This window comes from Coturnix japonica, chromosome 1 (genome assembly GCF_054131305.1).
Source record: "Coturnix japonica strain WE chromosome 1, WE-NBRP24, whole genome shotgun sequence".
Lineage (NCBI taxonomy): Eukaryota > Metazoa > Chordata > Aves > Galliformes > Phasianidae > Coturnix > Coturnix japonica.
Window position 1 is genome coordinate 21905425 of NC_140663.1, and position 26461 is coordinate 21931885.

The following is a 26461-nucleotide window of genomic DNA, read 5'->3' on the forward strand; positions in this document are numbered from 1 at the left end:
TAAATAGAAAATTTGCATTTTAATGTCACATTGAATTTTAGTACATTTCAACCCAAGGGAAAAAAAAAAAAAGACAGACATGGTAATGAGTACAGGATCGTATATATATTACAATATGCCTTGTTATAATACACTTGTGGCTTTATGATAAAAACTTGAGGGCAGGTGGAATTTAAGCTCATTTAAGTAACTGTCAGGAACAAAGCATTAAGTGGATTTCTGAAATAAGTACTTTTATTTAATTCCAAAACCTTAAAACAGCATTAGACCTCGGCCTTTCCTTAAAAAAAAAAAAAAAAAAAAGTGTTGTTAATGCTAAATAAGTAATCTCAAAGGTTTAAACAAGATAGCAAATGCTTTCCCCAAGATGACATACAGTGCAAGGGTAGATGATTTCAACAACAGCACCTATTGCTAACTCCACGTTGACCTTGACCTAGAAATGCACACCAGCGATCTCCACAAGGAATCCAGCACTTTTTGGAAGTTGCCCATTTCACATGAAAGCAAGAGAAAGGGTTCTCATATGCAAAAATAAGTTCAAACTGTTCTTAACTTGCAATCGGAAATGAAAGGCATGGTTTCTTCATTATAAAAAAATAAAGGTATAACAGAAACTTTAAAGGAAAATACTCAGCTATACTGAAGTTGCAACCCTTGGAAGAGAAAGAAAAGGGGGGAAAAAAAAGATCAATTAGCTAAGCTTTGTGCTCTAACCAAACTACTTACAGTGATTTTCAATGGCAAAAGCCCATGCTGACTGGGTGATTTGACAGTTCCAAATACCTTGTGTATTATTTTTCTTAATTTTTATACAAGGACACTAAAATGATCCAGTCATGCAACGTTCATTTTAAGCATTCTGCATCTCTTTTCCAATCTTATAGCTAAGAATCTTGTTCCAGTCAATCTTGGTGCGGGTAACTGGCAGCTGTCGACGTAAGGCCTTGAACGTAGTGTCCGACATAGTCTGGTAATTCTCACTGATTGCAGTCTGTTAAACACAAAGTCATACAAAGATGCATGAAAAACAGAACAAAGATGCTACATCAAAAGCTAAATGACTGAATAATCTGTGGCTTCACAAAGAGACTTAACAAATTAAAATATTTCATGAAGATGTTAGGTCTAGATTGAGACTATGTGAAGATAGTTCAACAGATGCAATAACCCTGGTTCTAGGCCAGGTGATTCAGCAAACCTCAGTGCAGTTATTCAGGAACACGAATGAAATGCTGATCAGAGTCAGCTCATATATCATCAACTCCACACACCAAAGTTTCCCCATGTTATTACTGGGGAATGGCTGAGTCAGTAGACAACAAAGCATGATTTAAATATAATGCAAATGATACTTAGTACAATTTGACTAATGAGTATATTTTTCCAAACTGACAGAACAAGGTGTCTGAAACGTACCTTATGTTAAAGTCATAAATGAACGTGAAACCAATTCTACAAAGGGCATCTAGAACAGCTGTACTTCTAACTTCAAAATGACTAACTCAAATGCATAATGCTTACAGCTGTATTTAGTGGAGCTGTGTAAAAGAGCCGCCTCCAAACAAAATCTGTACAAAAATTCCACTTCAGAAATGCACGTGGGACAAAAGGGATCAGAACTGCTGATATTTAAACACACTAGGGGACCTCAGAGATTCATCTTCTGCTCTCAAAAAATGACTTATACGTTGGTGAGTGCAATCACCAAAAGGTTTGGAAAGGGAAGGTATGTTTAATGGCAGCATGCAATCTGTTTGTATTTGTTTGAAGTGACATTATCTTAGTATTGAGCTTGCTAATTACAAACTAGTAACTCTGGTTACATATAAGATAATGTTTGATTTATGGTGTAGGGAAGCTGCTTTGGCAGAGGAGTTGGACTTGATGGTCTCTGGAGGTCCCTTCCAACCCCTATGACTCTGGGATTCTGTGATTATGGGTATGGTGTTTTTACCCAACCTACCTGATACTCGTTTTCTGCAGCCTCCACAATTTTTATAAATTCCTTCGCCGTCTGGGCTTCATTCTAGACAAAGAGAGCGTTTGAGTCAGGCTGGACGTACTGCACGGCTCTGTGAAGAATACTTACATTTTGTTTATGCCACTAATCACGAGAGATGTGCAGGAAACTCCATGAGAACAGGTGACCATTTAGTGACTAACACTCAACGCAACACTCATCCAATAGGCATACGCCACATTCTTTCTTGTTACCCCTTAATTAGTCGTGTGAGTTCAGAGCACAAACTAAAACTATGAGGAAACAAATGAACTATGTCCACAGCAGTACTGGTTTATTTACATGTGTCAAGCTAGATTTAATTGTGGTAGGAAATGATGTTAAAAAATTAGAACATTACAACTATACTTTGCTTGTTTTAGCACTGTCCCATTTCACCTCCAGTACAACTTCAAGAACATCAGCTAAACAAAAATACACAACAACAACTCGTCATTCAAGCTGAAGGCAAATTAGCTGAAGTGCTTGAAAGAGGTGTCAGGAAGGAAGGCAGTGCTCACGAATTTAGAAACCTCAACTTGGATCCTGGAGACATTCCTGAGGGGAGTCTGCAGCAGTGGTTGAAAAGGTAGACATGCTTTTGTCCCATGTGATCCATTGTGCCTACAGAGGGTTAGTTTTTTGAGCTTAATTGCCACTGGCAGCAGAACTGCTAATGGAAGATCAAGGCTGAACTGCAGGACTGGAGGAAAGCTATGGCAAGCTCAACTACAATGGCTTCAAAGCTTCAGAGAAACTACATTGAACAGCTGTGAAAGTGCCCCTGAAGGTAGAAGAAAGAGATGAAGGTATCAGAGAGCAAGCAGAAGAGGACTACAGAATGAAAGGGCTCTGACTTTTCAGCGAACTGAGACAAATGATTTCAAAGGGCCTGAAGAAAATTAGGGGAAAAAAGTAGCCCCCACTACAATTATTCATAGTTCCAACAACAAGACAACTTTTCAGTTCTTTATTTCACTTGTGCCCTTTGCTGGTACAAAATTGCTTCTTTGCCAAACAACAAAAAAAGAAGTCATTAGGGCTCCTTTTATTCTACCATTCTGCCTGTGTGAGATAAGAGCCTCTACCCTCTACGAAGGCTTTAGCCATGGCTAAAAATCAGTAACCAGCAGCACACTCGCTTTTGTTCTATTAGAAGGCAGGAAGGTTATGTAAAAGATGTTTTTCTACTCATTGGTCTTCTGCCACTTTGCTAAATTGCCGAACAGGATTAAGTTACTTCCAATAGAAAGAGAAGCAAAAGCTATTGAAGCGAGACCTCTTTCCAGACAGTTCCTCCTGAAACATCCTTTAGTTGAATGGAAGACTAAACAGATCCCTTTGCTTAGGGGGTCAAAAGTAATTTTATATATGCAGATCCAGAAGTGTTATCTCTTGGCACCACAGTTTGCCATTCTCTATGCTGCTATTGCATCTGAAAAGCCAACAAGCCTTGCTTTATATTAATGAACAATGTTCTCTACTGATGAACTAAGCTTTTAGACCCACCGGGTCACTACTAGTCATTATCTTTAAAATATTTCTCATGTTGACGTTTAAATACTCCCTTTACCTGTTTAACTTCCCTGGTTTAAACTTTTCCATGAACACCCCAGGAGGAAATCATACTGCCTAAAAATAGCACCTCCAGTAAGCAAGATTATAACTTCAAAAGGAGCAGTTCATTTTGCAATAATCCATTACTATTTCCAAACAATTTTTATTCCAACCCTGTGCTCCTCATTGTTATAAGTATCCATTTGGAAAGGAAACTCTAAACTTTGGAAGTGTTAATACTTCTCAAGCTGAAGCATCCCTGAAAAGGCTTTTTGTATGGAAGCCCATGATGCTAAAAGCACCAGTTACAGAGAGGAAATGAAGGAAAAGTTCTCACTACTGCTTCTCAACTGGCAGTGTTTCCTTCCTAGTTCTTAGCATACATTTACCTTGCCATGAACAAAGCAGTACTACAGGTGATCTCCTAGAAGCTGCTCTAATAAAGTGGATTATTATAACTCAAAAATTAAATCTATTAAACACTCTGCATACTGAAATTTAAATACAGCACAGGTGTAGAAAGAGGAGACAGCAAGCTGATTAAAACTACAAAGTGAATGTAGCTTATATAAGCCACATGCAAGCAAAGCACAAGTTAATTTAAAAATGGTTTGATTAAACATTAACTACATGTAATTGTAGTAATTTAAAATTATTAAATGTAGTTATAATGTAAAAGTAGAAAATATTATGTACAAAATATACATAGATTAGAATATTCATTCTCATTCACACAGGAATGAAAACTAGCCCTCACATTTCTAAGCTCTTTTTCAAGCTAGCTTCTCTTTTTAAATCAAAGTCACGTCAGCGTACACACAAAGGTCTCTCAAGTTCACTTACAGACACCGTTAGAGAATCCTGTATGTCTTTATGGCTCACAAGCTGAACATTACCATCTTCATAATAGTGAACCTACAAAAAATTAGACAAAAAACTCATTAAATGTTACACGATTTTCATCATACAGGAAAATCAAACTGTTGTAGAAATTAAATACTTTCGGAAAGGCAACAGCGAAGAAGCTACTATGCTACTCTTAAAATATTTTGGTGTTGATCTGCCTCAAGTGCTATTTCATGCAAAGAAGTTTAGGTTTTGATTAACAACAAGTAGCAGAAGACTTGCTACTTATGTGATAAATTTACTAACAATTATTCAAGTAGTAAAGATATATTTAACACGAGAACAGCTGCGGTGAGGCTTCAGGATACAGTGAAGTTCCTTTCTTTCCAGCTTTGCTCAAACCATGTGCAAGGAATCACACAACATTAGGCTTCCCTTTCTTCACCTGCCTGTTTTTGATATTTCCCTGTTAGGTACAACTCAAAACAAAACCAGGTACACATGTAGACAAAGGAGCTCTTCAGTACAAAGTCTGACAAGATCAGGTAGTAAGGCAGAACGAAATCTATTTACATTTGAAATGTTAAATCTACAAACAGCTTCCTTGCATATCCTACAAGGGGAGGTAAGTGGTAAAACTCTACTCAAGCTAACTTTACTTCTTCTAAATTCAGTTGAGAAGGAGAGAAAGATCTGAAAACATTCAGGTTTTAATTCAACTATTAGAGAACTTAAAAAATCAGAAGCATATATGAAATTACATGTAATCATTCACAGTAACTGATACAAAAGGGTTAAGTAACTCCGACATTTAAACAGGTATCTTTAAAGATACTTCTATAATTTTGATCAAGTCAACACAATCATTGTAACTAACTGATGTTATGAGAAATACAAGCATTGATGCCTCACCCTACTAAGCAAGATAACGTTTGTATTTGGTGATTAATGCACAATAGTATGATTTCAAATACATTATGATCATGACATGCAAGAGGCCCTCACATTTATGCAAAGAGTGAACATGACACAGCAAGACAGCTATACTATATACTTGCTTACTGGCAAATACTTATTTTCCAACAAAAGATATCATAAGTATAAGATCAGCTTATTTTCAAATTAAACATCACAGGCTGAAACTTCTATCAGCCTTTTTCAATCCAGTTCCTTGGAGGTGAGAAGCGCTTACTCAGTGCAAAACTACAAGGCCTTGCAATGAAACAAGAGAACCCCATGAGGTATAATCTGGCCTTCTCCGTCACGACTCATTGGAAAGGGCTCAAATCATCCCCGTGCTCTAAAGTCAACATCAGCACAAATATCTGCTTAACCAAGTTACATTCTTAGCAAACATAAAGGCCTAAAAATTTAACAGGGATGAAGAATCAAATCTAATCCTGAGATTTCTTACGTCAAATGAAATATCAGAAGTAACTGTTCTGTACTATACCTCGCTGCTGACATTCTTCTAGATGCTACATCTGGGCTCAGAAGACTACAAGAAGGATGATGGTTATGAACAAACCTCTTGGAAAGGTTAACTAAGGAGGGATGAGAATAACAGATTGTCTAACAGATAAAATCAGTAACCAACACACCTATCAACTGTATTCCATGCACAGCTGGAGTACGTCAAGCACCAAAGGGACTTAAGTTTTAGTAAAGACTGCTGTTGCACTGCATTCACCTTGTGTAATTGAAATGGAAACTGAAAGAGGCTAAGGCAGTTAAGATTCCCCTATATTAGAGTTTATTAATAGAACAGGAAAAAAAGGAAGAGATTGTATATGTGACCTTAACAGTAAATAAGACACCAGAACACAGGTGGTACTGGAATTTCCCCCAAGGTACTTAGAAAAGATCTTATCAGAACCAAGGCAATGGCAGTATTGTTGTCATAAAAGTTTCCCAATTGACCAAGGTCACAGTAAGTTTATAATCCAGAAGTTTGTTTCACTCCTTAAAATAAACTAAAGCACTCAAGGTACAAGGTATACATTGCAGAAAGTATACTAAATTTCAAAAGCTTTGAAACAGAATTCAGCATTCCCCAGTGAAAAAGGAAAGTCCTAAGCAAGCAAAAAGCTCAAACTTTTGTTTCCCAAAACATACACCTTAATGAACAGAAATAACGTCCCAATTAATTATGCAAGGTAGTCACAGAGAACAAAATGAGATTGAGATGCACATTTAACTCAATTCCCTATTCGGGCTACTTTCTGTTGTCATTTAATCCAGTAGGCAGCTAAGCATCACACAGCTGTTTGCTCACAGATTTCCCAGAATGAGGTAAACGCCTGCTAGTTGTGGAAAATCTCCTAGACATTTAACCAGAAGCAAATACTGAGGACAAAATGCGTGTTTTGTTGCAAGCTGGATTTAAGTGACAGTTTATTTGGATTCTTCCAAAGTTTTATTTATATTCTTCCAACTGAGACTGGAGAGGTTTAGGTTAGATATTAGGAGGAAGCTGTTCCATACAGAGGGTGGTGACACACTGGAACAAGTTGCCCAAGGAGGTTGTGGATGCCCCATCCCTGGAGGCATTCAAGGCCAGGCTGGATGTGGCTCTGGGCAGCCTGGTCTGCTGGTTGATGACCCTGCACATAGCAGGGGGGTTGAAACTAAATGATCATTGTGGTCCTTATCAGCCCAGGTCATTCTATGATTCAAAGTCTTAACAGGTCTTTATGTTACTTAGGGCACTTACTATGACCATCTTGATGTAACAACATAGTAACAGCTGTCCACGCTTTGAATATCATTCTAGCTGTTAGAGAAGTTGACCCTAAGCGGGAAATCAGATTCAGGCCCCTGCTTGGGTAGATATGAACAGCCACCACAATCCAGAAGCACACAGTAAGTCTCACACTATGAATATTTTGATCCATCTTCCTTCTGAAATCAAGTCACTGAGCAGTAAGGTCAGCGCAAAATTTACTGAGGGTGCATAAAGAGCAGGAAGAGAGAACTTGGCTTACGTCTTGTAGAAGAAAAATATGGCAGAAAAAAAAAAACCCACAAAAAAAACCAAAAAAACACAAGCAAGCCAAAAAGCCCTCCTACACTGAAAGGCAGGCTGCAGTAAGATTCTAGTCCCTGATCCCAGAACTGTTTTAATAACCTCCTGCAAAATATGTGTACACATTCCAGGGAACCAATCCAGAAAGCCAAGTTCTCCTGCCTACCGCATGACAGTCAGACTTGCTCTTGCTTCAGGAATTCTGCATTCCTGCTTGAAGAACATATTTCTGAATGCCTTACAGCCAACAGAAAGGGAAAATTCTTAATGAGGGAGATGTAAATTCAAAAATTTCAGATAATAGAATGACTTACACCAAAGGCTCCTATCTTTCTAAACAACAAGGTGGGCAACATGAAACAAAAAAGCTACCAGCACTTTTGAAGAAAAAATTCCCTCCTTCAGAAAGGGGCTGCCCTTCACAAAGCTTCTCTGTGTAATGTGGGATTCAAGTTTCTACTGGCTCACTGTACAGGAAATAACCACAAAACTGAAACAGGTATATACCCATTAAAGACAAGCACGTCTTCTGAAGCCCTCAGAATCATTACGTTACTTTGCAACGATCACGCAAATATGCAGTTAAGCGGCCAATACGTAACTAAATTGTTCTCTCTCTTTGGCTTCCTGGGCTCCCCAGTTCTCTTAAAATATTTAAAACATTGGCCTAAGTCTCTCCTTATAACTGGGTACTTCATTCATCAGGACACAGTTAGGATAAGCATACCTGAATTTTCAAGATGCCAGCCACCTGAGTGGTCGAAGGGGAGATTGTAAACTTCCATTCCGACCTCCAACGGCCATTCCTTTCAAAAATAAAAATTGAAAACCAACATTTCACCTCATTAGTTAAGGGGAAAAAAGCCCAACAAAATATATGACTGTCAGTCAAAAGAAAAGAACAAAATACCCAGTAGAACTACACATGCACAATATCTTTCAAATCATAAATATTCAGCCCATAACCAGTCATGAGGAGAACAGTTTCCTGGAATACTTATCCCAGGATTTGGAAGAAGACCAAGGACATTCATTAGTAAGGAGCTTTTAACAACAGGACTTAGCTTCTGAAAATATCTAAAGGCTTTAGTGTTCTTTCCTTCTTTATTACTAGACATATATAACCATTTTTTTTCCCTTTCCAGGACTTGGAAAATTTGCTAACTCAGCCAAATCCACACTTCACAGAAGGCTACCAAAATGTTGAAGGGAAGGAACCTTAAAGTAGCAAGACTGTCTGCTAGTGCTGAAACTCTTAACTAGATCTTTTAGCTCTTCTACAATTTCTGTTCCAGGGCATCTTGTTTCCATCCAGTAGAAACCAACTCAATAATCTCGCCTAATTGCTTAAATGAGTTTCAAACATCTGAATAGCAGTATGGGGAGACTGTAGTTTCACCTGATTTCTTCCCTATAAATTAGGCATTTTCACTTCAGCTAGTAGGTCAGTGGGTTAGAAGGTTGGTACATTAGAGCTGTGTCAGGATGGTACTGTGGCCACATCTTGATTCCTGTTTTGTCTGCACTTAAAGAAAAGTTTCAATACTCTGAGATCCAATTCTACTACAGCTACGTGTAGATTCCAGAGCACTCAATGATTTCTATAGTACAGATAGAAAAGCTTGGTGGGGAACCACAAATGGTATCCACGCACTTCTCTGACCTTAGAATAATCAGTGTAATGCCAATAGCGCAGTTGTTCAATACACTGTATTTCACTGCATTTGTATCCATACAAAAACTTACCAAAAGTTTTTTGCTTGGAACTGATGGCTCTCTATGCATGCAATAATGGTTTGCTGTCCATCAATTGTTTTACCATACACCTTAGTTAGAAATGAAAAAAGCAGAGTTAACATTTCAGCTGTGCTGTTCGAACTGCCTAGCGCTATCCAGTCCTAGAATACATTCCAATTAACTGCAAAATTCTATTTTACAATCAGTATGATTCTTATATAACATTCAGTACATTAAACATGATTATATATTAAAAAGAAGTAAGATTAGAAAAATCTAGACGTCAAGTATTTTAAGCTGTATATACTGCAAAGGCTTTTGCTGCTGTTTTTGCTTTTTCAACTAGAAACTTCAAGCATACATACTGTCATGGAAGTATGTCATGGTACATACTGTCATGGTGGAAAACCTAGTCTTCAGGGCCATCTGTAATACATTTGGCAGTGCCACTGGTATTGCTCTTCTCTTTCTCCTCGCACTTTTCATAGAATAAAGGATGGCTGCACTAATGAGAGCAGTATTTTGAATTGTTAATTTAATTCTATGCCACGCAGTGGTCAGATAGTTTAGGACTTACTGTGCATACACCGTTTGGGTAGTGTTCTTTCACATATGCCTTCATTGCTGTTTCAACTGAATGTCTCCAGGATTCTATGGCATTTTCAACTTCGTGGGGCCTCGGATCAGTAGCCTCCTTTCTCAAGTGATCAAATTTAAAAGAAATCTTGTTCTTGGGATCCAAAAACTTCCCATTTCCCAAATCACCATGTTCTGTTATCAAAACCTGTGTTAGCAAATTTTAGTTAATTGCACCAGGATTAAATAAGAAAAAAAATATATATATCACATCAAATTGTAGAATTGTACATTACAGTGCACACTTAACTGAAGATTCCTCAGAGTCACATTTGAAACAAAATATTTGTGTATATTAAGGGAGTTAATATATGTTACTGGCTAACAGGAAGCACTGACACAGAATCAAAATCCACATTACTACCCTCTTACTAACACAAAAAACTCAATTAGAAGTTCTTCTCTATTATCTATAATGGCTTCAAGTACTACAGGTAAACAGTTCCCACAGCTCCAAATTAGGCCTAACTGAATGCAGGACAATAGCACAGAATGAAATTGCAAGCTCTATAGATGCTCTAAAAGACTAACTTGCTAAACTGGTACCATTGGTGGGCCATAACACATATATATTATACTATATACATATAGTATATACATACTATATTTTAGTAGAGAAGATGCATTTCTTTTCCTTTGCTTTCCAAGGTATATTCCAGTACCAGAACATCTTTAAAAATGTAAGGAATGTCATTGTATTCATACCTGTTCGTCATAACCGTCAATTTTTACTGGAGTAAACTGGTCCAAGTTGTACTGTGCAAATGCACTACAAGAGGAAAAAAATACCAAAAACCTGCATCAGACATGAGCTTTTTTCCTTAGTAGATATAATAGACTTAAACAATAGCTAATCATCTAGATAAAAGAATTGTATTACTGCCTCATTTAGCAGGCCCTAAAATATGGGCTCACCTTGATTCACTTGGCACTGATATTGCTATTCCAATCGTTACACAATGATTCACATTCAAAAGTAACCTCATATAGACAGACACTTCAGCTTTACAGTATCCCACAGAAAGTGAAAGAACAGAAAATGTAAATTCCACTGAGTTCCTTCCTATTCAATTAAACGTCTCTATTCTGGCAGCGGAAATTAAATCTGGCATGTAATACTTTAGACATAATGTTTTCATATAAAAATAGGGTCTTTCCTACTTCTGCAGGTCTAGTGTCTACAACATCGACCAATAAACAGAGAAACAAATGAAGAAAAGTGGAGACAAATTCCAAAATCCAGGTCACCCCTTTCAAAAGCAGCTACTCTAACTCATCAGGATACAAAATATTGTATCTTAATCAAAGATGCACAACACTCATAACAGGGTTTTATGTGCAAAAGCATCTTTTTAAATCACTTATTGCTAAGGGAAGCCTTACTGAACTGACTCTTATGCAATTCAGTACATGGCAGCTGGTACTTACTGGGCTGCTCCTTCCCTGAGAAGATTGTCATTATTAAGCAGCAACCGAACATCTGAAAGAAGATGTTTATAACACAGAAGTATATTTAATTCAAAGATTTGTTCCAGTCACGTAACAAATGGCAACAAATTACCCAAAACAATTAAAACCCAAACCATCCCATACCATATAAGTAACTAAGCAGGAAAACCCCTTGCTTCATATTTTCTAATTTCGACTGAACTAAATGAGAAAAGCACTACAGAAACGGGATTCCTTCCAATACAATCTGATAAGAAGATACAATCCATACCCTGTAGGCTTTGTGACAGCTAGAGGAATTTCTTGAACTAGTTTTTGGAGAGGTAAACAGCATACAATCCAAATAAGTTCACTTCTAAGGGATAAACTACAAAAAACTCTTGCACAGTATTGATGGTAGTGGTTATTTTAACTCTACAACACTAATATATCATCCCATAATATCTAAAGCATTTCTCTATATTAAAAATAATAATAATAATAAACTAGGAGATTTCAGGTTTAATGATCTCTCCCTCCCTTTTCTCCCTCCCCCCTCTTCAAGGAGGAAGTCTGAATTGCATGTAAATGCTTTTGATACTTAGCAGTCTAACACTCCAGTCTTTGGATGGACATTTATGATGTTATTATGTGTCATCATCAAACACGCAGCTGCATTACTGTGTCGGGAGCTGTAACTATGAACTGGCTTTACAGCAGTTTTAGCATAAATTGTATTTGCTTTCAGAGATCTGGGCTGACAAGCTGCTCACCAGCAGTTCATTTCACAAGTACACTATAAACTAAGTTTAGGTATTAATTACCTACTCATAGTTTAATTGAAGAACAAAATACCTCCTCTCATTACATTCCTCAACAAATCTAAGCCCCTGCCATTTGTTAGAAGTTCAGTGTACTCACCTTACGTCCTTACCTAAATAGCATCTGAGCTATTGTACCATACTAGGCTATCAATGTATGCCTTCTTACACTTTGCATATGCCCATACGCATTGGCACAGAACAAATGCAACAAGTTTTAAAGAAAAATAACATCTTAGATAAAGTTTAGGAATTAATAACACAGGGAAACTAATTTCAAGTTTCATTACAGCTTACCTACATACCAGTAAAATGCAGGATGTCATAATTTCAGGGTTAAAAATGTTTGCAGAGTATTAATACTCCTTCTACACTTTAAGCAGCATCCTTTTGTATACTCAAGGTTAACTATTCAATTGATATTCAAAGGGCCATTTTGAGTTAGTTTGATTCTGTTGAAAAATATAATCGTAAAATGCTGAAGCAGGAGTGTGTGCCTTGTAAATGAACACAACTGTTAAACCACAGCTGAACAGAAACAGAAAGGATGTTCATTCTCACATCACAAAGAGAAGTGGGACTTTCTCACTACTGCAATTAAACTCCAAGCTGCTTTATGACTGCAGAGCTTATATGTTATGATATAAACCAGGATTGTAAAGCTCTTACAGCAAGTGAGCTCCTTTATACAACTATGCTACGTGAAATTCAGCAGAGTAATGAGGAATATGCTTTTGCGTACAGATGCCTTAAGTGAAAACATGAAGCAGAAAGGCACTTACCATTGAAAACTTCATTGAATTCCCCAGGAGGAGCATGAATTATGAATTTTGCTGCTATACGCACCTAAAAGACAAAAAATTACATGCTTTTATAAAGTTGTAATTATTTCTGTTCACATCAATCATGAAAAGCTGAATAACTTCAATGCCCAGACATGAAAATGCACAATTCCTGTGTCACTGGTTCATTCACACTGGACTGCTCTTTTCCAGAAACACAGAAAATGAAGTTCCATCTCAACAGGACAGAGATGGTTACAAATGTTAGAACCAGAAAGAAAGAGAAGTCAGTAAGAAACAAAAACAAACAAACAAAACAACACACTTCCCTAAGTTGAAGAGACATTCAAGGCTGTCTTTCATCCTTGCCATGATATTGCTATTCAAATCTAGAGATGTAGAGACCATATTTCCCATTTCTAACACCTTCAGTTATGGTTCTGAGGGCTAAAGATCTAGGAGATGCAGTTTCTGCACTGTTTGGTCTGTTTGAAATGAAGAACTCTGTGAAGTATGTACTTAACTGACAAAGACCTCAACAACCACAAAACACTTCACATTTAGACATTTATGGGTATATGAAACTGAAGGGGTAACTGAGCCTGCATGAGTTCCGGAATCAACCTGTAAGTATCTACTATTGCCCAGGTTGATAATAAAGCCAGTGCTCAGCCAGGTTCCAGTCACCTCCAGGAGAGGCAGTTCAAGCTCTCAGTGCCCTGAGAAAGCACTTGGCTGCTGCCTCATCAGTGGAGTTCAATCTCAAGCAGACCCCAAATGACTTGCCCAAGCGGCTCCTGCCCACTGCAAGTCAGAGCTGCTCGGGGAAATGAAAAGGCTGCCAGGTCTCAGCTTTCTGAACTGAATGCTGTGTTTTGGATTGCTGACAGCCTTTATCTGCTGCTTGAAATGCAGACATCAGAACCCCTCTTTGCAAGTAAACACACATTTTGCATTATACTGAGATAAATGCCATAGGGCTTACTCTCTCATCGAAAGAGACATAGCATGTAGGTGGGAATGCCTTCTTTAAAGGCAGCTTAATAAAGCACTTGCGCAGATAAACTCAACTACCTTTTCTGACACAAAGGAATTTAATCTCATTTACCCCAGTTAGTGGACTGGGTACTTCTCCCAGGTGAAGGCACGCTCCACCCCTCTGCAGGAGCAGGGGGTAATACCTTGTTTTCAGCTGTTCTGGTAATTTTACATTGATTTGCCTTTTTTTCCCCCTTCTACTAGCACAAACTTTTTCTTCTTCATGTCAGATCTGCTGTAGTATGAATAATATCCATCCAGAAGAAATCAATAGTAACACATTTCCTCAGGCCAGACTAAGCAAGATATTGCTTTCAATGAACATTGAGTTACTACCCAATGAAATTACACGGTATGACTCTCTTCAGTGCAGCAATTCATCACAGATACCACTTTCTAAAGCACAAATAATCACAAACGCGCAGATCAAAAAGTGTAAGGTACGCTCATGGTTGCAGAAGCCAGAAACCTGCTGTCTGTCAGTCAGCTCTCTGTATTTTGTCAACATACCTACATGGATGGAGCCCTACTGACAGCCAATCCACCCCTCCTCTTAGTAGTCAAACCAAATTAACTTATTACCAATACTTATCCAGTATTCTTATCTAACACACAAGAGCTGAAGATCTCTTAGGGATTCTTTATTGTCAGAGAGTTCTTCCCAAAAGACACGCTCTCAAGGCACACTCAGCGCTCTGAAGCCTGACTGAACATTAAAGGAGAAGTGAAAGTGCTCCCATGTGCCTCGCCGAACTGAACATCTCCCCCTTTTGGCAACAAGAAGCCACTGGCTCAGGTACCACCCTAGGAGTTATAACGCTGCAGATGCTGATTTCCACATATAGATCAGAGTTAGTGGTGCAGACTGAAATGCAGTCTGTGATCAGTAGGTAAGAGTCAGCAAGACTGAATATCTCTTGGTGTAAGTGAAACCTAACACTGCCCAGCTGGTTGATTTGTACATAGAAAATGATTGCAGCTAATGTAAAAATTCGGATTGAGGAGACAAATGAAGGAGGAAAGATAGCTTTGTTGTATGCAACAAGCACGGCTATCGGGCCACACTTTGTCCTGTTAGGGATTAAAGCAATTGTTACATAAACAAGCACCTAGATTCAGGTCTGTCAGTATCTGCAGTTTGTTCAGATTACACAAGGACAAAGCAGCCATTTACTGAACAGTGTTTTGCTTTCATCCTTTTGCCTTAGTTTCCAGTGCAATGTCTCCCAGGGCACACCATGACTCAGGTACACAAACAAATCCCTCTTGTCCACCTTTTCCACACAGAGCCACTATGAAGTTGGGTTTATTTTAAAGTCACACACAGTGACTTGAAATGCCCCCAGAGCACCCTTCCTGTTTCTGGCAAATCGGAAGCTGACATTGGTTGAAAAAGCCCAACCTTCCGTGCTGCATGTGCCTATATATGGCCATGAACACACTCAGACATGCAGGGCTCTCACCATGCAGCCCTATAGTGTCATATGCTCATTGCCAGTCATCAGCCAGGGTACACCTGACAAGCAGAAAGGCATTACAACTTTAGTTAGCTTCCCCCCTCCTTTATCTTTTCCCCTTTAACTTATCTGAACTACAGCTGTACTTGTCAGGCAGCCCCACAGCTCCTTCAATGAACAGCCACAACACAAAGGAAGAAGAGCAATATGCTGTGAAACCACATGCTGTGCCATTACTCTTTCCTGTGCATCACCTATTGCAAGTCAGCTGCAGATTCATTGCAGCAGGGAGACCCGCCCTTCCTCTGCATTCATGACAGGTTAAAGTTTACTACTCTAGAGCAATAAAAACGACACAGTGAGGTACATATTAAAAACCCATTTAAACTAAAATCTTAAATTAAAAAAATAGCAGAGGGTGGGAGGAGAAAACCACCATCATCCAAATTCCACCCTACAGAGCCATGACAACTTTGCACTGACTCGTGTAGCATGCCATGAAACACAGCCCAAAGGTCCATCAGCTACCAGAGAAATCACTTACAAGATACAATGGCTGATGAGCTGTCACTATTGCAAACATCGAAAGAGTCCTGAGCTTGTGAATCATTCAATGCTTAAAACAACAACAGAAAGCAACTGGCTTCCTTTAGACAGGTACATACTTGGTGCTCACAAGCTTCAGTTAATTTAATGGCTGGGTTGGATGCTCCTCAGAATGTTCCAATAGCTATTAGGATCCATCTATTAAAATAAAAATGTCCTGGGGGTGTTTTGCAAATGGCATAAACTGATCAGCTGTGCTGCTGCCACCAAAAGAAATAACCTCCATCTCCTCTCACCTAAGTGCCCCACAAACCCCATCTACAAATTCTTTGTATCAGCAGGGCTTGTCTACTTATGTATGCGTTTAGAGAAGCAAACTGATGCGGCAAAACATGGCTGTAGGAGGTGACAAGAACAGAGCAATCAATTCCTTCACTGTAAGAATGTCAGAGAATTGTTGCTTCTTGCTGCCAGCAGCTTGGTGAGGTGAATAAGCCTTCAAAGGGCCAGACAAGCTCTGAAAACACGGGTGAGAAAGGGATTACCCCAAGTAGCAGCAAAGCACCTCCTCAGCATCTCAAGAAAACACATTCACGCCCATGGGTAGGATTCCAAATAGCAAAGATGCGTTCTGACACATGCAGCATCTCATGCCAACATGGAGCAACGGCAGCCTTTGCAAGGAGGGGATGAGTATGAAAATGAAGTCTGCAATCACTTTGCTACCAGCCTCAACTGAAAAACTGCACTATGGCATTCAGTTCATTTCTGCTTCTGGGAGAGCTGAGGAAGAACACTGCAAAAATGTGGTTCTGTGGCACAGGAAAGGAGGGGCACATTCCATGTCCACGGCTTTAAATGAACAGACGTTTCCTTCATATTGATGCCTGAAGCTGCATTAAATCTGTAGAACAAATATTTTCTTCAATCCATTTAGCAAGTTAGAAATTCTGTACACTGGAACTATGAAGAGTAGGGAACAGATGCTTGTGACAACCTCAGTCAGCCCCTGAGGATGATAACACCATATCGTATTGGATCGGAATAAACGTCTTCACCTAAAAAAGGAATTTTTAACAACAAATACACAAGTATTTCATAGCATGTAACACTACCAGCTCTTAACAGCAGCAAAAAAAAGTGAATCTTGGTCAAAATGAGATAATATGATGTTTTCTACCTATATTCTTTCTATCTGAAGTACTGACTCAGATGATGACATTTATTTTCACAAAAAACAACCACCTTGAAATGTGTTGATTGTTTTCACCCTGTACTGTCATGTACTTTCCATATTCTAATTCAGAAACATTAGAACAGTACTGAACTTAGCAAAACATGTTTTGTTTGCAAACCTTAAACCACCAACGTCAGTCTGAAACTTCAGCTATTGCCATCAGTTGATGCAACAGGAGAAAGTACTGCTAATTAAACTACAGTGAGTTGAATAGATCAGTTTTTGCCCACATCTGTATTTCTCTGACAGCCAGTGTCTTGTCAGTAGTGAGCTAGAAAACAAATGGGAGATTCAGGCTGGATATTAGGAAGTATTACTTCTCAGAAAGGGTGGTCAGGCACTGGAATGCACTGCCCAGGGACGTGGTGGAGTCACCGACCATGGGGGTGTTCAAGGAACTGGATGTTGTGTTGAGGGACGTGGTTTAGTGGGAGCTATTGGTAATAGGTGAACGGTTGGACTGGATGATCTTTTAGGTCTTTTCCAACCTTGGTGATTCTATGACTCTATGAAATGGGCTAGGAAAACCACACACATACAAAGGGGATTCCAGAACTACTGATGGCACCACATGTCCCACATTTGTAGTACAGATTATTCCTATGGTGTTTTTACTCTGATTTATCTTTATTGCAGTCCCTTTTCCAGGTATGTGCATGGAAGCTCATCCATATGAGCAACTGGAAAAGTATCAAAACAGCTGAAAAAATTAAGAACATTCCAAGTTCAGGATTTACACAAAATTCAGCTTTTTATTCACATATGGGGCTTCCAACAGCTTCTTAAATAACTTCTGAGCACAAAAGCAAAGAAAAACAGAGGTGTGTCCAATGAAGATGCATCTAGTCCTGCTCTCAGGAAACTGTACTGGTATTCTAAAGCACCCAGCAAGCTTCAGAACATCATGAAAACTTATTCTTTGGTACTGAATACTACAATATAGGGTTAAACCTGAATATGTTTAACCAATCCAGCAAATAAAATAGCACGTTGGGCAGCCAGCTAGGAGCTAGTATAACCCCCCTGTGATTTGATAAGGGGTCTGATGTAGATTTATAGCTGCCTCTCATACAACAAGCACTAGAAGGCAAGCAGCAAGGTATTTGTCTGATGCTTTTTTGATATCTATTTGATCACAGAATCACAGAATTGTAGGGGCTGGAAGGGACCTCTAGAGATCATCGAGTCCAACCCCCCTGCCAAAGCAGGTTCCCTACTCCACGTCACACAGGTAGGCGTCCAGTTGGGTCTTCAATATCTGCAGAGAAGGAGACTCCACCACCTCCCTGGGCAGCCTGTTCCAGTGCTCTGTCACCCTCACCATAAAGAAGTTCTTGCGCACATTCATGCAGACATTGGGGGCCAGGCCAAGGCACGGATCCATACAAATCTCACCATTTCCTTGCAAGAGTCATTCCTGGAGAACTGACAAGGCTGTGAAATCTTATACTTATTGTAAAGCAACGTTCTTAACTTTAGTTTGAGAAGTTAAAAGCACACAGCATGACTAACCAAACACACACACAAGACTTGGTAGTGCCACTTTCCCAAAGCAGAACCACACCGTTCTGCCAGGCCAACGGTGGGGGGAGCATAAAAAGAAGCAAGATCAGAGCTTGCTCTGTGAGAAACACCTTCTCCCAGACTGAGCTACCACCTCACCCATACCCAAACCCACCCCTGCCACTCCAGTGCCTTTAAATTGTCTCTCAAATTTACCTTACAGTTATGAAGTTTTAACACGTGGTCAAATTAAGAAGGAAGTACCTGAAGGGCCTCGCATTTTGGAAGCTGGTTACTCAGAAATAGAAACTGCAATTCTATGCACTGAAAAATCTGCTTTCATTTCTGCTTAAACTTTTCCAACTTTTTAAAACCTCATTTTCAGAAAATAAAACTCAGTTTTATACAGTTCTATCTGAGAAAAATACAATGATTTGCCATATACTGTGGTTAGAATTTTTATCCTATTCCTCTTTGATTTGCCGAAATGAAATCAAACATAGATGGTATTTCACAGCAAAACTGTAGGCTGATGACCGCTGCTAAGTAACAGAAAGCTTTATCTGCCATATCATAGCTTGTTCTCTCCCATTTCATGTACTGCTAGGTTAGCCAGTAATCTGTTCTACTACTTCTCTCTATTTTTGGGTTATTTTAACCTTATAAATGTAACTGGTGAGGTTCCCTGGGCAGCAGGCTTCCACAAGAGCTGTGCGAGTACAAAGGCAGAAGGAGCCAGGCTTCTGATGGTGCGGAGGTGGCCCTGCTTATACGTACACACTGCATGGTACGGCCAGAACGCACGGTAAGCATCCAGTCTCCTCATCTGTTCATAACAAAGGGAAATATGAACTGCAGTTTTAGAAACCACTCAGATTTAGAATAACAGATTTAATTCGTATGCATCTTCAAGTCTCAAATGATATTTTTTAACTTGCTTTGCATTGTATCTCTTTATGGAGACACACAGTGAAATTAAACAAGAAGGATCAGACAAGGTGCCACATGAGAAACTGTCAGTGAACAGATTATGAGTGTGAATGCTGTCAGACACTGCAATAGGTTACCCGTGCAGCCTCCATCCTCGGGGATACCCAAAACTCAAAGGGCAAGTTCCTGAGCAACCTGATCTGAGCTGGCCTGCTTGGCCGATGCAGCATTTGGGATACCTCCAGAAGCTTCTTCCAGCTTGAACCACTCCACAAATAAATCAAGTTATGCTTTCAGCATAGGAAGTTCCGCATGAATGTGCACAAGAACTTCTTTACAGTGAGGGTGACGGAGCACTGGAACAGGCTGCCCAGTGAGGTGGTGGAGTCTCCTTCTCTGGAGATATTCAAGACCCGCCTGGACGCCTACCTGTGTGACATGGTGTAGGGAGCCTGCTTTGGCAGGGGGGTTGGGCTCGATGATCTCTAGAGGTCCCTTCCAACCCCTACAATTCTGTGATTATTTGCAGTTATATATATAGTATATGATCATTTTTTCAACATTTTCCTAAGATAAAATGATTACAGCTTTGACTGCAGCTCCCTCTGCAAAACGTCTGTTCCGTTTCACTCATGGAAAAATATCAACTTTGACACTGGGACTGTTTCCATAATGTGATAACTTAAACACGCAGACTAATTCACTCACTGTTTGAGTGTTTTTCACATTTAATTATTAAAGGATTTTCAATCAGCCACAGGAACATGCTACAGCATTCCCAGCTCCATTCAGAACTTCAAGAATGGGAGGGAAGGCTCACAAGGTTCCCCTGCAAAACAAGGTTAGCAAGGCTACATCTTTAAACATACTACAAAGCATATATTGCATGAACCAGAAAGGAAAAAAGTTAGAATACCTTCATCAGCATCACCTTCAGTTATGGATTATTGCGCAATTATATTCACAACTGACTATTAAAATCTTACTTCTACTCCAAAATGTTCTGACCCTCATTTCCTATAGTCTCCAAGTCTCATTTGGGGCAATTCCAGAAGTTAAGGTTTCAGACCCTTCCAAAACAAATGATTAAGAGCACAAACTGACTTACTAAACATCGACATTTAATTACTTTTAAAAGAATAACTATCAGTACAAAAAGCCCTACTGATGCTTCTAAGCTCGTGGGTGGGTTTCCTCCTGCACAGGGAGCTCTGCTGCCAACATACATGCTGCTCTGCTACACAGGAGGCATGAATCCCGGAGGTTGGACTCGATGATCTCTAAGGTCCCTTCCAAGCCGCACGAGACTGTGATACTGTGTGTGATACTGTGATACAAAGCCTTGACACGAGACAATGCATTTTACTGGCTTAAACTTTTCATTTCTAAGCATTTATTAAAGAAAAGAGTTTTCCTTAACCACTCTAAATTCCACTGCGGAGTTTTGCTGCCATATTCAGTAGCTTTCTAGCTGTTCACACCTAGTTCAATAAGCTGTCAAGTTACCTAATGCACCAGGGACTATGTGGTAGCAAAGCAAGTTCACTTTCACAGATGGGACTATTTCCTCATCAGAAGTCTTGTTATCCCTCCAGCCAGTTGGCCAACTGCTCAACTCCACCTTACTCAATACGCCTCCCTGAACAAGTAGGAGTGCACTGAGGCATAACCTTACTGAAAGAGGCGGGGTTCCTTTCTGATACCTTTGACAATACATGGACTTTTATGCTCAGCACTGTAAGGAAAGTGAGCTGCTTTTGCACTAAAAAAACCACGTTGACATTCTTTAACTTCCTATCAATACTCTCCTCTTTCTTCACTAAAGACATCTCTGTTTCCTCAGCCTGCCTCCACGGCTATTTAACTCCTGTGCTTTGTAGTGAGAAGGGTTTACATTGCAAAAGGAAAAAGGACAAAAAAAAACCTACAGCAAACACATCATGGTGAGTCAGCAAAAGGCACCGACTACAGAACATCACAGAATCACAGAATTGTAGGGGTTGGAAGGGACCTCTAGAGATCATCGAGTCCAACCCCCCTGCCAAAGCAGGCTCCCTACACCACGTCACACAGGTAGGTGTCCAGGCGGGTCTTGAATATCTCCAGAGAAGGAGACTCCACCACCTCCCTGGGCAGCCTGTTCCAGTGCTCCGTCACCCTCACCGTAAAGAAGTTCTTGCGCACATTCGTGCAGAACTTCCTGTGCTGTACTTTCATCCCATTACCCCTAGTCCTGTCCCCATGCACTACTGAAAAGAGGCCAGACTCACCACTATGGCTCCCACACCTCAGGTATTTATAAACATCCCTAGGATTCAAACAGTTGCAGCCCTACTTTGTGTGTGCTGCTTTTTATTAACAAGTATTTACATTAACAAATACATCTGCAATGAAGACAATACCTTCCGTTGATCACTGCTTATATTCATGTAAATAAAGTGCAATTCTTATATGCACGCTAATAAGCTCATAGAAAAAACCAAAACATTTTTATATTTGCTTATCAGTTTTTCATGGCCACAGGTAGAACGATTCGTACAGGAACTGAAACACAACTACACTGCTAAAAAGTGGTTATTAAGCATAAAATCTACTACAAATATCTTGGATAAAGAAATAGCTTTTGTATTCAAGACTTATTCAGAGGATAAATTACCTCCGAAGTGAAGGAAAGTGATGTTTTTCCATTACTTCCTCCCTTAAAAGTTCTGTATTCCAATATTTCTACCTCTCACATCTCATTTTGATTTACAGACTGAAACATAAGCATAATATTTTCTTTTTTCCACCTAACTGAGATGTTCCTCATTTTCAGTGACCTACAGAACACCACAAACCCACTGTATCTCAAAGAAGCTGTCTGTAGTACCGGGCAGTCCCTGGTGACCCATGGGATGGAGCAGCTCCCCTTTGACAACAGGCTGAGAGAGCTGGGGCAGTTCAGCCTGGAGAAGAGAAGGCTCTGGGGAGACCTGAGAATGGCCTGTCAGTGTCTGAAAAGGGACTATAAGAAAGAAAGGGACAGACTCTTTAGCAGGGTCTGCTGTGACAAAACAACAGGAAGTGGTTTCAAGCTTAAAAAATATGAGATTTGGACTAGATATAAGAACAGTTTTTTTATAATGAGAGTGGTGAGGGACCGCAACAGGCTGCCCAGAGAGGAGGTAGGTGCTGTCTCTGGAGACACTCAAGGCCAGGCTGGACGGGGCTCTGAGCAACCTGATCCAGCTGTATGTCCCTGTTCACTGCAGGAGAGTTGGACTAGATGGCCTTTAAAGGTCCTTTCCAACTCAAACAATCCTATGATACACCATCCTGCACATTAAAAGGATGTTTCCTTGCAGTTGCTCTTCTCCTTCCTTGGTTTTAGAGCTCCCTTACCTGAACTAAGCACTTTTTACTGCCCTTGCTGCACTTACAGTTCCTGCCCACACACAGAGGTAGCCACAAACCAAGTGCAATTCATAACCTGTGTTATCACTTAATCCCTCACTATAGCTACATCTCCATCCAAATCTACTATAGTATTAACATTGTTTATGTCAGTCTTTGATGCCATTTGTTTCGTATAACAGGAGAAAGTTACACAGAGAAGCATTATATATATATATATATATGTATATATATATACATATACTAACACTGACAAACCTTCAAAGCGGTTCAGAATCATGAAAACTAACCTACATGCCTCTTCTGTGACAAATAAAAACCTGGAGGTATCACAGGATCAGCACGGTCACTTATTTGCCTATCCGTGAGCCTGCAGCATTATTCATCTCTGTTTTATTGCCAATAAACACACAGCCAGGCTTGGAAAACTTCAATCGTGTAGAATGATCAACGTTATAGAGGACAGACATGGGCAGAGGAATCAATTTAATCTGCAATGGAAAAATGCTGACTTTATTCAATTATACGAAGGCAGAAGAAGCCTCCAGAAAGTCTGCACCCATTTGGAGACAAAAAGAAATACTGTAATTAATGGACAAAAGGAAGTTCAGAACTTAACTTCATCAGTCACTTGAGTACAGACAGTGCTTCTCAGCCCATAGAGAGCTAAGAAGAAAGTGTCACTGTATCTTACGTTATTTGACAGGACAAGAGGCAATAAGAACAAACTGAAACAGGAAGTTCTGTCTGGCACGAGGAATGAAGCATTTCTGAGCTCTGTGGGTGGCTGAGCGCTGGCACAGGCTGCTCCTCCTTTGGGATATTCAGAATCAGCCTGGATGTGGGTTCCCTGCTTGGGCCTGTGAACCTGAGCCATCCTCCAGCCCTGGGATCTTCACTTGCAGACTCAGCATGTCCAGGCATATACTCTGTCAAGGGCACAGTGGATTAAAGCTACTTGTATGTTCTAGAATGAATACAATCACAGACTGCCACATCTAACACACGTGAATGTGAACCAGATAGAGGACCAGTCTCAAAACCTGTGGCTAGGAACAGAAATTAGAGATCCACATCTTAGCCCACCAGCGCCTCTCCAGCTCTGAAACACAGCCATGTCAATCTTGAAAGGTACAGAGAATCGACCTCATTGTAACCACCACCTAAGACACTCTGGACATCCTTCTTCTAACTTCAGAGAAGTTTGGAGCATTTATTTTTCAGATGTCACCAACATTTAAACCATCCCAAAGCTTCCGCTGCCACAACAACCTGCTTTGTTTTTTAGTACAGAAATGCATGAAACTGCTCTATGTGAAGACATGAGCCGAGCACACGGAAAACCACACCCCAGCTCTGGGCAGGCAGCTACCATGGAGCTGGGTCCGAGGAGAAGGCAGGGAGTGCTGCTAACGGAGGCACTGTAACACACGCTGCTTCTTGAGAGATGCCTTGTGAAAACCTGCTTGAAGCCGGATGAGTTCCCAGGGCCACAAGCAGCGATCACGCACACAGACCCTGGGGTCTGATCCCTGAGCTCAGCCTTCCCCCGCTGCTGCTAACAGGAAACGAAAAAGCCTTCCTCACCCCACACCCTTCCTCCTCTAGGGCACGCCGGCTCGGGGGCCAGGCCGAGGCACGGCCCCATCCCTGGGGAGAGCAGGAGGCCCGTGAAAGGGGAAGCGGAGATGGAGGAAGAGCCGGAGGAGCCTTTTCTCTCCCCGGCCGCCGCCGCCTCCAGCGGACACAGGATCCCGGCCCTACAAGGAGCGGCGGGAGCTGCCCCGGGCCGGCCCTGCCCCCTGCCCGCCCGCGGACCCTCCTCCGGCCCCCGACTGACAGGCCGAGCCGCAGGGGCGGCCCCAAACGGCGACGGTGCCGCGACCCGCCGACTCAGAGAACCGGGGAAGGGGGGGGTTCGGCGGCCGGGAGCAGCATCCCCACCCCGCCCGCCCCTACCTTCTCCTCATCCGAGAGCTGCTCCTCCAGGTCCGCCATCTTGCCGTCCGGCGCCCCGCAGCTCCGCCCTCGCGTGCAGGAAGGGCACCCCCGCCCCAAGGCTGAGCCGCGTCTGCGCATGCGCCATGCGGGGGCGGGCACCGGCTGAGGGACGGGTGGGCGGTGTGTGCGTGTACCACACGGAGCGGGCGGGGATAGGGCGGAGGTGGGGGAGCTGGTGTGGGTTGTGAGGATGTGGAGTTCAGTGCCTGCTTATGGCAAAGACCGGGAGACCAGGGGGTGGTGGGAGAACTGGAGCTGGCTGGGAGTGCTCCTCACCTCCTGTGGGACGCTGTTCAGGTCCCCTCATGGCGGGGCTGGCTGAGCTCCGAGCTCAGAGGTGGGAGCTGAAATGCTGTGGTGAAAAACGAAACCGAAGGCTGAGAGGAGTCAGATGATGTTTGTGAGATATCCTTCCTCTAACTTGGTGAAAACCAGAGGAAAAATGGGAAATGATGCATTAGGGAAACCAAGTTCTGCTGCTTGGGTTGTGTGAAATGCTGTGGTAAAGGCTGAATAAAACGACTAAGCACCATCTCATTATTAGGGGTGCCAATTTCCTCGGTGGTACAATAGCACGTGCAGCTGAAATAACACGGAAATCCTCATTCTGCATAATAAAACATGACAATCCTTAAGTGAATCCACACATCACGTTATTTTATTGGGTACATCTTTCAGTTGGATTAACACTAGGAAACAAAATGACAATTTGGAGCTTCACACGCATCAAGATAGATCTTAGTAGATCATAATTAGTGGTATGATATAGTCACCTTCTAGCAAAAGATCTTGGTACGCTTTGAGGCTCATCCGTCTCTGTCGCAACAGCAGCCATATAAAATTGCTTAATACTGTCACATGCAGCACAACAAAATATTCCCAGTACCTGTAGCATTCTAGATGCCCTAGAGGGACTGTTGTATTTAAATAAAAGAAAGCAATATTGTACAAGTAGTTTTTGCAGGTCAAGCGAGCACTGGAAAATTACAATGCCCTGAAAATCGATACAGAAACAAAGGATGAAAATTAAAAAGTCAATGAATGTACAATTTGGGCAACTTGTCTGATTCAGAAAAGCTGAAGAGACGTTTTAAATATCTGTAGCCATGCTGGACAAAGGTAGTTTTGTTCCTGTTGGGAACAAAATAAACAACAAACAAACCTTGAATGTGATGAGGTCCTTGCTAGAGGCAAAGCAGTGAAGCGTAGAACGAGAAAGGTATGTCCTGACATAGTTTGGTTTGGGAGCATCTCATACTTGTTATTTGGAGTCAACAACTGCAGTTAATGGTCTGTAGCATGGAATGCATTGCGTAGCATTCAGTTTCATGCAACAGGAATTGATAATTTCTATCCAAGAGTCTTAAAATAAACCAGCTGGGGAAGTTTGTGTTGATTTCCAACAAGCCTTAGGATTTGCCACCTACTGGGGTATTGCCAAGCAAATGGCTTTACTTAAATGTAAAAAGAGGATCACTCAAGGAGGTAGGTCTGGGCATATAAACATGGCTGATTTTCTCCT

At 40.9% G+C, this 26461-nt stretch overlaps 1 protein-coding gene across 1 annotated transcript; it reads right to left on the bottom strand.

The window, feature by feature from the left end:
• On the bottom strand, positions 1–24962 carry CAPZA2 (capping actin protein of muscle Z-line subunit alpha 2). Its single transcript, XM_015853643.3, has 10 exons — positions 24898–24962; positions 12835–12898; positions 11232–11283; positions 10509–10572; positions 9745–9951; positions 9177–9256; positions 8158–8236; positions 4403–4474; positions 1967–2029; positions 1–994 (listed from the first exon to the last, which is right to left on the bottom strand). The coding sequence occupies exons 1-10, from the start codon at positions 24934–24936 to the stop codon at positions 854–856; spliced, it is 861 nt and encodes a 286-aa protein (XP_015709129.2). The 5' UTR covers positions 24937–24962; the 3' UTR covers positions 1–853.
• Between the last annotated feature and the right edge of the window lie 1499 nt (positions 24963–26461).

Excerpts from the sequence above, each read along its gene's own strand:
- CAPZA2 (XM_015853643.3), bottom strand. The coding sequence starts at position 24,936 with ATGGCGGACCTGGAGGAGCAGCTCTCGGATGAGGAGAAG. Across the intron at positions 11,284-12,834 it reads ATTCAATGAAGTTTTCAATG|ATGTTCGGTTGCTGCTTAAT; the intron begins GTAAGTGCCTTT and ends ATCTTCTTTCAG. Across the intron at positions 10,573-11,231 it reads CTCAGGGAAGGAGCAGCCCA|TGCATTTGCACAGTACAACT; the intron begins GTAAGTACCAGC and ends TTCCTCTTGTAG.